Source organism: Halichoerus grypus, chromosome 9 (assembly GCF_964656455.1).
Source record: "Halichoerus grypus chromosome 9, mHalGry1.hap1.1, whole genome shotgun sequence".
In the NCBI taxonomy this organism is placed as follows: Eukaryota; Metazoa; Chordata; class Mammalia; order Carnivora; family Phocidae; genus Halichoerus; species Halichoerus grypus.
The window spans coordinates 43,544,608-43,558,694 of NC_135720.1; the positions used below are offsets into that span (position 1 = coordinate 43,544,608).

Consider the following 14,087-nt stretch of genomic DNA (forward strand, 5'->3'; position numbering starts at 1 on the left):
ACGATACAGTACTTATTCAAGTTAAAGCAGATACTTATTTTGTACATATTCATAGAACATTTTTTAGTTGAAGACTTGATTTTGGTGCGCCAATTAAATCCATTAGGTTTCTTACAAAATTATAATTAAAAGGCAAACTTTTATTTTCCTTATGTCTCAGAATATAATTTCACAGACTTAACTGCAACACAGTCAAATATTATATAGAGATTAGGTCCCAGAGTAATTCAGTAAAGCATAAATTGAACATAAATAAAATTACCTTTGGAAATCCTTAAGGAAGTTGCAGTGTTGACACTTCATCATTGGAACAGGTCACACTTTCTTCATTTAATTACAAGATGACACACTTGACTTGCATTTAAGGATATGTTTTACAAAAAAAAAAATACTTATGATAGTTTTTTAACTCTCATCATGACATTTTGCCTCTAAATACCCAGAATGCATCTCCAAAAATTAGGGACATTTCTCATATAACTGTACCACCATTGTCAAACCCAGTAAGAATAATATTCCTCAATATTTGATAATACCTAGTCTGTACCAAAATTTCCCCACTTCTTTCCCAGATGCTTTTTATGACAGTTGAAACCAACATTCAATCAAAGACCATTAAGTTGAGTTGCATTTTGTCATATAAAATTTCTCACTTTTTCCATGTTAGTGACCTGTTGACAAATCTGGGCCTGTTGTCTTAAAGACTTATAGATAATCAGGCCTTCTAGATTTGTCTGATTGCTTTCTTATGGTGTCATTTATCTTGTTCTCTACCCCCTCTATCTCTTATAACCTAGAAGTAAGAGCTAAAGATACCATGAAGTCAAGTCAAACGTTTTTTGGCATGAAGACTTTGTAGGTGTTGTTCATGTCATCAAATTATTTATGTTTGGTTATCCCACTGTAAGTGACAGAAATACTGATCTCACTGGGTTAAAATGGTAACAGACTAATTTTTTCCATTGTCACATTATGGCCTCTGCAAATAGCAGGTAATCTGTGGAATGATACTTAGGTAACTGTGAATATGGCCGTTTATCAGTACCCTTTCCCTTGATGGTTTTAGTATTCACTGATGATCATTGTCTAAATCATTACATGATTAAAAGAATCATATTTTTTTCTAATTATTTTTACATTTATTAGCTGGCATTCATCTAAAAAAAAATCTTTTCCTCATCAATGCAGGCTGTTTGGTTATTTTGAAATACAGTTCCAACTGGAAGGCTAATTAAATTGCCTCTAGCAGTTTTCAGAATGAGAAGTAGATGGTGACAGTTTTGGGGATGAAGTGAAGGTATATTTTTCTGAGTGTAATAAATTATGAGTTCATATTGATACTTCCAATTCAAATTTCACAATTCAAAATTGTTAGGGTTTTTTTCCTTTCTTTGATTTTATACTTGCATTTCTTTTTCTCTTATGCTGAAAATTTTAGTTCCTATCAACATTAACATAATGTAGATACTTTTTTCTCAATATGCAACAGATAGTTTCAAAGTAACTAAATCATTATTGCTACTAACGGTAAAACTATAGGATGAGGTTTAAAATTTCTTCATAGTTCTTTTTGTTCTTGGGATAAATTTCATTATAGAAGAATACATATATAACCAAGATGCTTATTATGTGACATTATGTGGCATGAGATACTCCTAGAAAGTGAGTCTGGATTTGTTGCCCCTTTCAGATCTACCCTAGGGCATGAGATGACACAGAGGAATCACTGAATCATTTCATTTCCACTATTTTAAATTCCTTTTTTTTTCCCCACTGTGTGTATGCAGTTAAATTTGGTTAATGTGTATGTAATATGACTCCACCATTTTGTTTATAAATGGGGGATAATGTTCAGACAACTGCATGGCTTTGAGTACCCTTTCTCTGTTCTAACAACCTGATTTATGTTTTCTTTATCCTTTGCAGAACCAAAGGCAAACAGAAGAGACGTGCTCTTTATTGGATCAGGGCCAGGAAGCAGACCAATCCAGGCAGCAGACAGTACTTACCAAATGGCCACTATCCGATTTGAGTGTGATTGATCAGCTGTTCAAGGAGATGTCCTATTGTTTGTTTGACTTGAAGGCATTGTGTAGTATTCTCAATCAGCGTGCTCAGGGCAAGGAGCCTAATCTTTCATTATTACTGGGAATCAGATGTAAGTCGCTGATGCCTTGTCCTTACTATATTGCTTAGCAGTTAGAAACCTGTCTTCATGAATCAGGAACCTCTTACTGCCTTTTCCTCATTTGTTTTTATCTCCTTTCCTACTTAGACTTATAAATCTCTGAATAAATCTATAGGTCTGTGAATACCTGTTATTACTTCATTGCTAGAACTTACCTCATACTTAGAGAAGTGAGCAGGGTCATAGTTGATATGGACTGCCACCTGGCAGAATGCCTACAGATCTACCTGTGTGGATGAGCTATGTAATCTGTTAATATGTGACTGGAGTGGTAGTTAGGTGTGATATTCCTGATTACTCTTCTAAAAGTAATGATTCTATTGGCTTTTGTGTGTTAAATGTATAAGTTAATGATCCAGCATCTGTCTGCTGGTAAAATATTTGAGAGAAGCTACTCCTTTGCTTTCCCTATACAGTGTATGTCTGTGGCAGTTGCTTAATGTAAGTACCAGTGCTGGGGCGCCTGGGTGGCTCAGTCGGTTAAGTATCTGCCTTCGGCTCAGGTCATGATCCCTTCCTGGGATCGAGCCCCACGTCAGGCTCCCAGCTCAGTGGGGAGTCTGCTTCTCCCTCTCCCTCTGCCTCTCCCCCTGCTTGTGTGCTCTCTCTCAAATGAATAAATAAAATCTTTAATATATATATATAACTACCCATGCTGTCACAAGAGCTAATTTTCATGGCTTATAGATCTGTTGCCCTTGTCATGCATATACACTCTGTCTGGCCTTGTCTCTTTCAATATGACACCCACCCATTGTTCCTCAGTTCCATATTCTTCCACACATAGTTGTGAGAGCTGCCACAGGAATATCCTAGTTTCCCTTCTGTGCTGCTTTTGCAGAAACACACATCTCTGCATGTGGTTCTAAATTACTATAATATTGATATGTTGGTCTCTTTTTAATACAGAAGAAACGGGCATAAGTAAGGAGATATGATTGGAATAAGACCGTAAGGTTTATGTACCTACTATGTTGTATTGAGTAATTGCCTAATAATATGGTTAATATGTGACTAGAGTGGACACTAGTTTTATTTAGTTTCATCAAAAAGATTCTACCATCTGGCTTCATGATAGTTATTTTGACAAAACCAAGAATACTTTCCATCAAAGTGTAGCCCTTGTTAAATGAAACATGTAACTGTGCTCGGAGATGTCAGCAGCATTTTCCCTTCCACTTCATAGATATGTGTATACATATGTGTGGGCATGTAAGAAACACTTTAAAGTGTAAGTATATTGACTTAGTAAGTAATTATTAAATGCTTTATATAGTCCAGATACTAAGGTGCGGATAATGCAGTTGAGCACAGCCCTTGGCCCACACACAAACTAAATTACTAGAGCATTGTGATAAGTACTATAATTGAGATGTGGGCGGAGGACAATGGGGGCCCAAGGGGAAAACTAACTAAATGGGAAGGGCTGTGAAGGCTCTGCTGTTCGGCTTGAATCTTAGAGTCGGAGAGGTTTGCCAGGTCAACACGGGGTGGTTTAGTTAGCAGTAAAAGCTCACACACAAAAGACTCATTCTCTTCACCATTTTAGAGATGGTCACCCCTTCAGTTATTTTGTAACCTTCTGCATTTGTATTCTTCTACATATAGTATTTGTCAACTTTTCCAGTAATTAGGTTAAGAGAACTATCCAAATGTGAATAAAAAGAGAGATTCAAGAACTTTGTCACATTCACCTCCCAGTGTATACCCCTTCCAGTCTTTCAAGTTTAACCCCATAATCCTTACCTTATATCCTGGTACTGTGAAAATTTGACCAGCTAGCTAATTTGTCAAAAACCAGTGGATTATTTTGAATCCCTGTCTCCTCACTCCATCCATTGCTCATTGACACTGTTCACCCCACCCTAGTTTTTTAAAATGCTCTGCTACCACGGTTTCCATGACTTCGTTCTCTAGGTTCTACTTCTGCCTTTATGACTGCTGAGTCTTAGTCTTCTCTGGAATTCTCTGCCATTTAAATTATTAGTGTGTCCCAGAAATCTTTTGTTGCTGATTTTTTTTGTTTCTTTTTCTAAATTGGATTATTTGTGGGTTTTTTGTTATTGTGTTGTATAAGTTCTTTATATATTTTGAATATTCATCCTTTATCCAGTATATCATTTGCAAATATCTTCTCTCATCCTATAGATTGTCTTTTTGTTTTGCTGATAGTTTTCGTTTTGCTGTGCAAAAGCTTTTTATTTTGGTATAATCCCAATAGTTTGGTTTTGCTTTTGTTTCCTTTGTCCGAGAAGACCTGTCTAGAAAAATGTTTCAATGGCTGATGTCAAAGAAATTACTGCCTGTGTTTTCTTCCGGGAGTTTTATAGTTTCAGATCTCATATTTAGGTCTTTAATCCATTTTGAGTTTATTTTTGTGTATGGTCTAAGAAAGCAGTCCAGTTTTATTCTTCTGCATGTAGCTGTCCAATTTCCCCAACACCATTTGTTGAGTGGACCAAAGACCATTTGTCTTCTCCCCATTGTATATTTTTACTTCCATTGCCAAAGATTGACCATATAAGCATGAATTTATTTCTGGGCTCTCTGTTCTGTTGATATATGTGTCTGTTTTTGTACCAGTACCATACTGTTTTGATTACTACAGCTTTGTAGTATGTCTTATAATCTGGGATTACAATACCTCCAGCTTTGTTGTTTTTGAAGATTGCTTTGGCTATTTGAGGTCTTTTGTGGTTCCATACAAATTTTAGGATTATTTCACAACATTTGTGAAAAGCATTGGTATTTTGACAGGAATTACATTAAATCTGTAGATTACTTTGGGTAGTATGGATATTTTAACAATATTACTTCTTCCAATCCATGAGCTCGGCTTATCTTTCCATTTGTTGGTGTTGTCTTCAGTTTCTTTCATCCATGTTTTATAGTTTAGGGCATACAGGTCTTTCACCTCCTAGTATATTCCTAGGTATTGTATTCTTTTTGGTGCAACTGTAAATGGGATTGTTTTTTTAATTTCTCTTTCTGCTACTTCACTCTTAGTGTATAGAAATGCAGCAGGTTTCTTTATACTTGTATAATTTGTGTCCTGTGACTTTACTGAATTCATTTATCAGTTCTTTGGTAGTCTTCAGGGTTTTCTGCAAATAGTGTCATCTGTAAACAGTGAAAGTTTTATTTATTCCTCAAAAATTTGGATGCTTTTGCCTCTCTTTTTATATATTTTCTCTCAGTAATCTTAGCCAAGTCCTTTTGTTTTCTGTTAGTGCATACAGACATTTATCTCTTACCCTGCCTAGAATGTCCCTTCTGGGCTCTTGATTATACTTACCTTATATTAGAACCAGTTATTCAATAGGCATCATAGACTCAACTATATCCAAAAGAGAACCTACCTTTCTTCCCTCCCTAAACCTGCTCCTCCTGTCAGTGAGTAGCACCTCTATCCACCTGTCACACTAATCCAGATTTTTCTCCACCCTACTCTTTCCTTCATCTGGGTATGTCGTTTGCCTAGTCCCTAACCCCTATACAACTCATGATGGTTGAGCTCTATCATTTCTACCAGTCCCTTCCTAGCATTCATTCCTCCCATTACATCTCCATTGCCCTATTGCCTTAAATCAAGCTTTCAAAGTCTTCACCTGGACTGGTCTCTTTGTCAACTGTCTTGCCCACTTTCCCCCACTAATCCAAATTTTTTCACATTGCTGCCAGAGTGATCTAACCTAATGGTGATTCTGATTTCCTAATACTTACAGTCCCCTAAAATAGAAATAGGTAGTTCCCACCTGCCTCTTCAGCCTTATTTCTTGACCCTTGCCTTTCATAATTTGTGCTCTGCCATTTTAGAGCTTGTTACTCATTTTCTTGAAGTTTCTCAGATTCTTTGGTTTTCTGCTTTTGTACCTTTATTCATTCTGCATCCTTGGCCCATCCAGTGAACCTGTGCCCTCTCCAGTTAGGCTGGTTGTTCTCTTCCTTGTGCCATTGTAGCTTGTGTATGGTGGTAGGACACCTACAATACTTGACTGTGCTTGTTTATGAAGTATATGTAAATCATTAATAAACTACTACATCCATTATTTTGCTGGCCTTAGCATCTAGCGTAGTGCCTGGATCATAGCAGGTGTTCAGTTAGTGTTTGTTAAAATAACATATAAGTTAATCTCAGTCTTACACCTCCAATAAGCTACCAATGCCAGTGAAGGTATAAGGAAAGATTTATTTTACAATTACTGGCTCCATCTGCTTTTATGTTGAGATGTGCTGACAAAGAGAGGAACTGACATAAATAATTACAAGCCAACTGCCTCAGGGCCTCACCCTCAGTCATTCAGCCATTGGGCAGCTAGCCATCAGCCCAATTCAATTGGGTAGGGTTGTAGTGGTCCGTACACACACACACACACACCCCATATGTTTTGGAAATTTATGCTTTCATGCCAATAAACCCATTTTGCAGTCTATAAAAATTTAAGCTATCACTCCTTAATACAGAAGTGATTTTCAGATTTTTATCAAGTCAGAATGAGTGCTGTAGTTGAGCTTGAAGAGAGCTATTAGAGCATGCTTCTTCCTACTTTTGGAATGTTGTCATCCTTTAAACATGTTAAACGTGTGTATTACTGTATGGATTTAATGCAATTTAATTAGCAAAAATTTAAAAGGAGCAAGTAAATAAGATCTATTTAATACTGAATGATACATCATGTAAATCTGAACCTGACTGGTATTCAGCATAAGCATTGTATTTCTAATGATACTGAAGTTAAAAATCCTAAAATGCCTTTATTCAAAAAAAGTGTGAGACGTTCTCCATATTTTATTTCCACAGCAATGAACTGTTCAGCTGAAGAGACTGAGAATGACTATAGCCCAGAAACACTCACTAAAAAATTGTCAGATGTATGCCAATTACGGAGGGACATCGATGAATTAAGGACTACAATATCAGACCGCTATGCCCAGGACATGGGAGACAACTGCATTACCCAGTGATCAACTATTGGTCCCACAGCAATAATGACCCATTGTTAAATGCTGCTGTGTTACAGTTCTTCATATTTCTTTTTAGGAGCCATAATGGAAAGTCGCAAGTGACATATCACTTACACATAGGATTTTTTTTTTCTGTGGATTTGTTTTACTGGGGGAGAAAGGGGATTTGATGAGGTTTCAAAGGGGCTTATCTAATCAGGCCAAAAAACCAAATTACTATTAGAAAAATGTGATGAAGTGTATAAAGGGGGAAAAAAAAAAATCTGTCTTCTCAAACTACTGATTGTAGGACCAAGCTGTGAAGAGTGCCCTTCAGATAAAGGGGTAGGATTTCTTTTTATCTGCGGTTGTGTGTGTGTGTGTATGTGTGTGTGTGTGTGTGTGTGTGTGTGTATTCACAAAATTATAAGGATTTCTAAGGTCAAAGCAAAGCTTCTAAGAAAGGCACACACTGTTTATTCTTGTATTTCTTTTCTTTCATGTAGAAGCTTGTGTTGTACTTTGGGGTTTTCAAGGGCTGGCTGCACAAGAGCTCCAACAGCAGGCGAGTGTTTTAATAGTAGTACAGCTGTCTTTTGAACCATCTGTCTTTCAGACAACCACTGTGCTGAGATGATGAGGTTGTGGGGTTGGGTTGATGTTAGCACTGTAGATAGGTCAGCTATTTTTCCAGAGTGATTGTGGGTTGCCTTCGAGGTATGAAATGTTATGTGATAATCTTTTTCATTAGCATTGCAGTTTATATATCACAAGGCAACTTAACACAACTTGAACTAATTTTAACATGTCCCTTACTATTTACAATTTTTCACTTGTATCAATGTAAACAAAGCCATAAAGAATTAATGCTAACCTTCTAAGGCCATTGTAAAAGAAGGATTAAAAAAGTCACTCTGGAACAATAGTTTATTTATCCAATTCTCAAATGTTTACATTTTAACAGTTTTGTATGTCTTAAAGTTAAAACTACTTTAAGAAAAAGCCAACCTGTATTCTTTATATCGGAATTATCACAAACGTAAAACAAAATCAAAACCAGGTGATATTTCAATTACATGTATTAGGTCAAGTACATTAAAAACAGGGTTTTTCATACAAGACAAGGTTATTTCTTCTTCTGGAGTGCAGGATATCATTATGAGATGCAACTGATTTTTAAGTAGACATACAATTATTTAAACTTCCAAATGAGTATTTTCCTGTTTTAGTTGGAGTTTTGGAAGGACTACATATTTTATTGCCTTCAGAGCATTTATTACATTCTTTTGAATATACTTAATTATGGCGATCATTGTTCTTTACAAACTGGTTTGTTTTCTTGATGCAGCCGGTCTCATGTAGGTCAAGACTAAGTAAGAGGGAGAAGGAATAAGGGGTGTGACTTCAGCAGGTAATACTGTTTGGGGCAAGAGGAGATCACATGTCTGGTTTTTTTGCCAGGCTTATATACTGGTAGAAAGGCTGCTCCTAGAAAAGATTTTCCTTAAATATTTTCAGCAGTGAAAACATATGTGGGATAAAAACTTCAAGGAAACTACCCAGGAAGACATTCAGTTCAGAATTTGGCTAATATGCAGCGCTCAGTAAGTTATTTTGTGGTTATGTTACAACAATTGGTTATAATACATTGTAAGGACATCAAACTTTCCTTTTGTTCAGTGCCTGAGCCCTCCCTACTCTTACTGCTTAGGATCTGGGCACTAAGAAATCAGTGCATTATGTGATTCTGCATTCCAAGTACCTATCCTAATAAGGAAAAGTCATCGTAAGAATGTGGCATTCTAATTTGTTCAATTGTTTTTTAATGTTGGTGGTTTGAAGACAATCAGGGAGTAGTAAATTTATACCAAAAATCTGATGCAAAAGAATCCTGCCTTGTAAAAATATCTGTAAAAATGGGCCTTTATATTAAGTAGATAATAGCATCTGAACGAGATAAGCCACGGTGCAGCACACAACATTTTTATGTTCTCTCTGAATAGAAACTCCAGCCCCCTACCAGAGTACCTAGTCATACCTCCACAATTTTGGAAGTAAAGGCACCCTAAGATGATAGCACTAATGTGCATAAATAATCACTGATTTGGGTCACTAGGTTCTTAATGTCTTCTAGGTTTTTAGTATATGTTTTGGAGTTTTATGGTTATTATTATTTTAAACAAACTTAAACATTGCTTTAATTTACTATAGATACATATTTTTTTCTGGCTTAGGATAAAATACTTAATTTTTTAAATAAGTTTTCTAAAACTTACAGAATTTGACTTAATTCACATGTCTTGAGGTAAAAATGTGTTAATTTAGAAAATTGACAAACTACTACTGGTGTATTTCAGTTCCAAAATGTCTACCTCCCCATAAATAAAAAAGGAAAATAAGATGTGATAGTGTAAGTATAAGTTTAAATATAACCCTGAGTTACAAAAGTACAAAAGTAATCTCTTGGAGTCTGGAGTTCGTGAAGGGACCTAGGTATTAAGTAGACAGTCTTGGAATATTTTTGGGGAAATGAAATAGTAGTATTCTAATTTGTCAGTATTTAATTTTTATTTTATTTTTCAGAAAATTTCCCTTTCCCGAGATAACCTCTTCTGTTAGAATATAATAATATTGATATCTCAATTGAAAACAAAGATTTTACTGTTAGGTCAAGTAAGATGGGCAAATAGAAGCACTATAGTGTCTTATTCTAGTTTGAACTAGGATGTTTTCAGAAGTTATTATACTGATATATGTCTGAGATGAAAATTAACCTAAATTTTGAAGTTAAACGTATTTGATAATTTCCTTAGATGTGAAAACTTTTTAATTATGCTTTTGTGAGTTCAATGCTTGTCTTCTTAGGAAGTGTCTTATGCAGTATTAACATTTATTATTGGTCTTCTGGATTTTGAAGTTGAGCTTATTCGAGCAGGGATAAAGTAACAGTATCTCAATAAAAGACCCAGTTACCTGTGCAGATAAAAATAACTGAATCAAAGGCACAATAGTTAGTTGTTTTTTTCATTTGATGTCTGAAGGATGACTTTAGTTAAACTGTTAGTAAATTTTCAGTGGCCTCTAATTTTGAAAGCTTAAGTAGTGACTAGGTTAAGTCATTCCTGGATTTCTTTTTAAATAAGTGTGGTCCCTTTTTATATTGGAAATGGGATTCAGTATTTACTATTAACAACATTATTTTTAATGAAATTTATTTTGGTCATGACAGTTTACTCACTGAATTAGACTTCTTTCAGTAGCTTGTTAAAGACAATCTCAAGGGCTGCAAAGTGTTGCTAAAATGGATATTGTACATTTCTGATTCAGTAATGAGCTTATAAATTAATCTTGTCATAGTTCAAGACATTACTAGAAATCTCTTCAAGGATATTTTTAAAGGAAGTACTTTATTGGGAAAATGTTCTTTCAATATCAGTAATAATTCATTGAATAACTTAGTAGCCGGGAATTTGGGACTGTATTTTTACATAGCATAGTTCAGCTCAGGCACACCTTTAGTTTGGATTATTGGCATTCTGTGATGTAGATTTCTATCATTGTAGATATGTAATTACAATAATAAGCAATTCTCATAACCATGCTCACTCAGACTATATCATTTGAAACTGCCAGTAGCTATAGCTCTCAAAGCCAAAGTTAATTCATTTTGTTCCCATTTTTGACAATTTTCAGTGTTCACAAAACAAGAAAAATGATTTCCTATTTGGTGTAAAGAGTATAATTTCCAACTTTACCCCAAGATGCCATGGTGGTATATTACTGTATGATAATATTATACATTTAATCATGAAGGGGGAAAGCTTTTGCATTTTTTTGTTACTTAAAAGAAATACTGAGTATATTAATGTAGTTTCAAATCAATAAGTCATTAACAACACTATTGCAGCTGCATACAGAGAGAACCTTTTGTGCCTTTTTGCCTACAGTAAGCATTCATTTCTGTTTTATGTGAGTTATAAGAATGTTGATGATTATCGCACCTTGTTCTTCTGTAAATAGACTTGATTAAGGATTTTTTTCTTAAGCAAGGAACAGGTTTTCATTACTAGGTTAGATACCTTAGGAAACATGAGAGGATATGTCTTTGGAGCCCAGCCTTTTCCCAGTATAGTGAGCAGGAAACTCCTTCAGAATGTAGTTATTTGTGTGCATATGTGTGTATATATATGTATAAATATTTAAATACAGAAAGATAAAATTTGGCATCACATTGGTGTGATGACAAGAAGTAGTAAGGTGCTAGCGAGGTGGTTACATTAAAAGCACAGAAGAGTGTATAATCAGTCACTATGACTGGTGGTGTTTGTAAACTCGGTTCAGTTTTTGAACCACCCAGAATACCTCATGTGTAAATACAGAGTGGTCATGACTTAATTGAAATACAGTTATTGTAAAAAGAATGTGAAGCCACTGGTTGGCTTATGCCTTCTGATCTATCATTCTTGCCTCTTTTTTTGTAAAGGGGTTATTTTTTTTTTGTTTTTTAATAGGGTTTACAGCTAGAATTTTGAATGCCAAAGTTCTATTTATTAAATTAAAAAAAGTTTTCAATGTTAATGGCTAAGTATTTTTCCACTGGACTATTGTTTGTGATGTTGGAATTTGTATTTACAGAGAAATAAATTTTTTATAAAAAGATGTATGTCTTTGGGAGTGCCTAATGTTAATATAAGAATGTATTCAAAATTTCAGACTCCACTGAATTCTCAATGACTTGACTTTTAGGTAAAAGCTTTCTATGAACACACAAGAGAATCTTTGACTAGAACATGGGTACTTCTGCTTTTAGTCTGTCTTACAATTTCTTTTCAGTTACTGAAAAGTTTTTTCTCAGGGTCTTTCCATGAAGGGCACTGAGATTTTCTGATGACAGGTGCCATAAATACAAAGGCATGCCTGTATTTATTTTAGCTAATAGTGCTGTGTCCCCCTTTTCAATTTTTTAAAAATCCCTATTTAAATCAAGAGTTTTCTTTCTACTTTTCCAACAGACAGCATCGGTTTCAGTTTTTCATATTGCTGGAAGGTTGGGCTGGCAAGTTAAATCATATTTATTTTCCCCCTTTTAATTAGAGGTTGAAACCTTACTGAAACATACACAAATACAACCTTGTTAAAAGGTTACTCCGCAGGGGCCTTGACATCTAAGCTTTAATGGTTTGCTAGTCTGGGCCCAGAGATGCCCTGTGGATGGCACCCTTGGTCCTTGTTCTCACACGTATGGGCGGTAGCCTCAATGTCTCTAGGAAGTTGGTTAATATTTGGATTAGCAGTATCTGTTTGCAGTCCAACTAACTTGGCATTGCTCTGTCAGTCTTTTGTGAGGCATCTAATTCAGTTAACAGGAGAAGGACCACTTTGGAAATCATGCATCACAAACCATATAGGTTGCAAGCGAATGTCTTACAAATAAAAACAGAGTGGAAAAAATCCTAGAACATTTTTAAGGTGATTAGTAAAGAGGTCTCTCCTTCAGAAAGAAAGATATGATTATTTTTGATCTGGTTAAAAAAAAATATTTTGATGAGGGGGAGTCAACAAAGAGCTTTTGATAGTGTATGTCCCAGTGATTTTGCCAATGGTTTGAGCTTCTCCAAGCCAACTTCCCCTAACCAAACAGAACCATTCTGTGTGGAAACACAGAGGACTCCGTTTAAAAGAGGTGTGAGATACATGGTAGTAATGGCACAAAATGGTGGGGTGTGGATCCAGCAGAGCAAACATCCTTTAAAAAGGAACAAAATCTTAACTTAGAAAATGAATGCTGTTGCATCTAACTTTGAGTGCATATATTATGCACAAGTCTGGAGAATAATAATTTAAACAAATAGTGTATACAGCTGGCATCCCTTCTAAACAAGAAAGCAAGGTAATTTAATTTACATCTTGTATTCCTACACTGATCATTTAGTCATAAAACAAGTGGTTAAACTTGTTTAATCGCCTGTGATTAAAAAATAATGCACAGCCATTGCCTTCTATATCATCATCAACATCATCATCATCATCCTCATTAACATTTGAACACATGCCAGCCTAGTGTAAGGACCTTGCATAAATCATCTCGTTTATTTCTCTTTATAATATTCTATGAAGTAGGTGCTATTATTATCCCCACTTAAGGCCAAAAGATTGAGCCCTAGAAAGGTTTAAAATCTTGAACACGTTAGAAGAGCTTGTAACAGCCACAATAAGAACCAGGCCTCTTTAACTCCATAACCTGACTCTAAACCACTTGCTAGATTTCTGTTGCATATTAGTACTCAAAATTAAACTCCTTCTTCCAAAAGCTGCTTCCTTGTTGAGCTGCTACATTTCCGTAAGTTACACCTTTATTCCAAGAATCATTTGTGGTGATTTCTTCCCTATATACCCATCCATATTAGTTTCCTATTCTTTCTGTAACAAATTTCCACAAACTTACTAGCTTATTGAAATATAATTTATTAACACAGTTCTGGAGGTCAGAACTCCAAAATGGTTCTCACTGGGCTGAAATCCAGGTGTTGACAGGGCTGTGTTCCTTTCTGTAGACTCTGTGGGAGAATCTGTTTTCTTTGCTTTTTTTGGAGGGGGGGCTTCTAAGGCTTATTACATTCCTTTGTTTATGCCCCATTCTTCTCTCTTCAAAGCCAGCAATGTCAGGCCAAGCCCCTTTCACACTGCCATCTATTTGGTTCTCCTCAGCTGCCCTCTTCCCCGTTTAAGAAACCCTAAGATTTGATTTGGCCCTCCCAGATAATCCAAGATAATCTCCCTATTTTAGGGTCATAGTTGATTAGCAATCTTAATTCTGCTTGCATCTTTAATTCCTCTTTGACATGTAATTAGACATGTAATTTCACAGGTTCCAGGGAATATGATTTAGACATCTTTATGAGGGCTACTACTATTATACCTTCCACACTGTCTCCTAAACAAATCACTTGTCAAA

At 35.5% G+C, this 14,087-nt stretch overlaps 1 protein-coding gene across 2 annotated transcripts in view; it reads left to right on the forward strand.

Annotated features, from left to right (window-relative positions):
- CEP85L (centrosomal protein 85L) overlaps positions 1 to 11,791 on the forward strand; it is a 176,697-nt gene extending 164,906 nt beyond the window's left edge. For both annotated transcript variants that reach the window (XM_036121240.2, XM_036121238.2), the window contains exons 12-13: positions 1,927 to 2,158; positions 6,990 to 11,791. In XM_036121240.2, coding sequence (XP_035977133.2) covers positions 1,927 to 2,158; positions 6,990 to 7,153 — 396 coding nt within the window. In that variant the 3' untranslated portion in view covers positions 7,154 to 11,791. The remainder of the gene's footprint in view (positions 1 to 1,926; positions 2,159 to 6,989) is intronic.
- Positions 11,792 to 14,087: the final 2,296 nt, after the last annotated feature.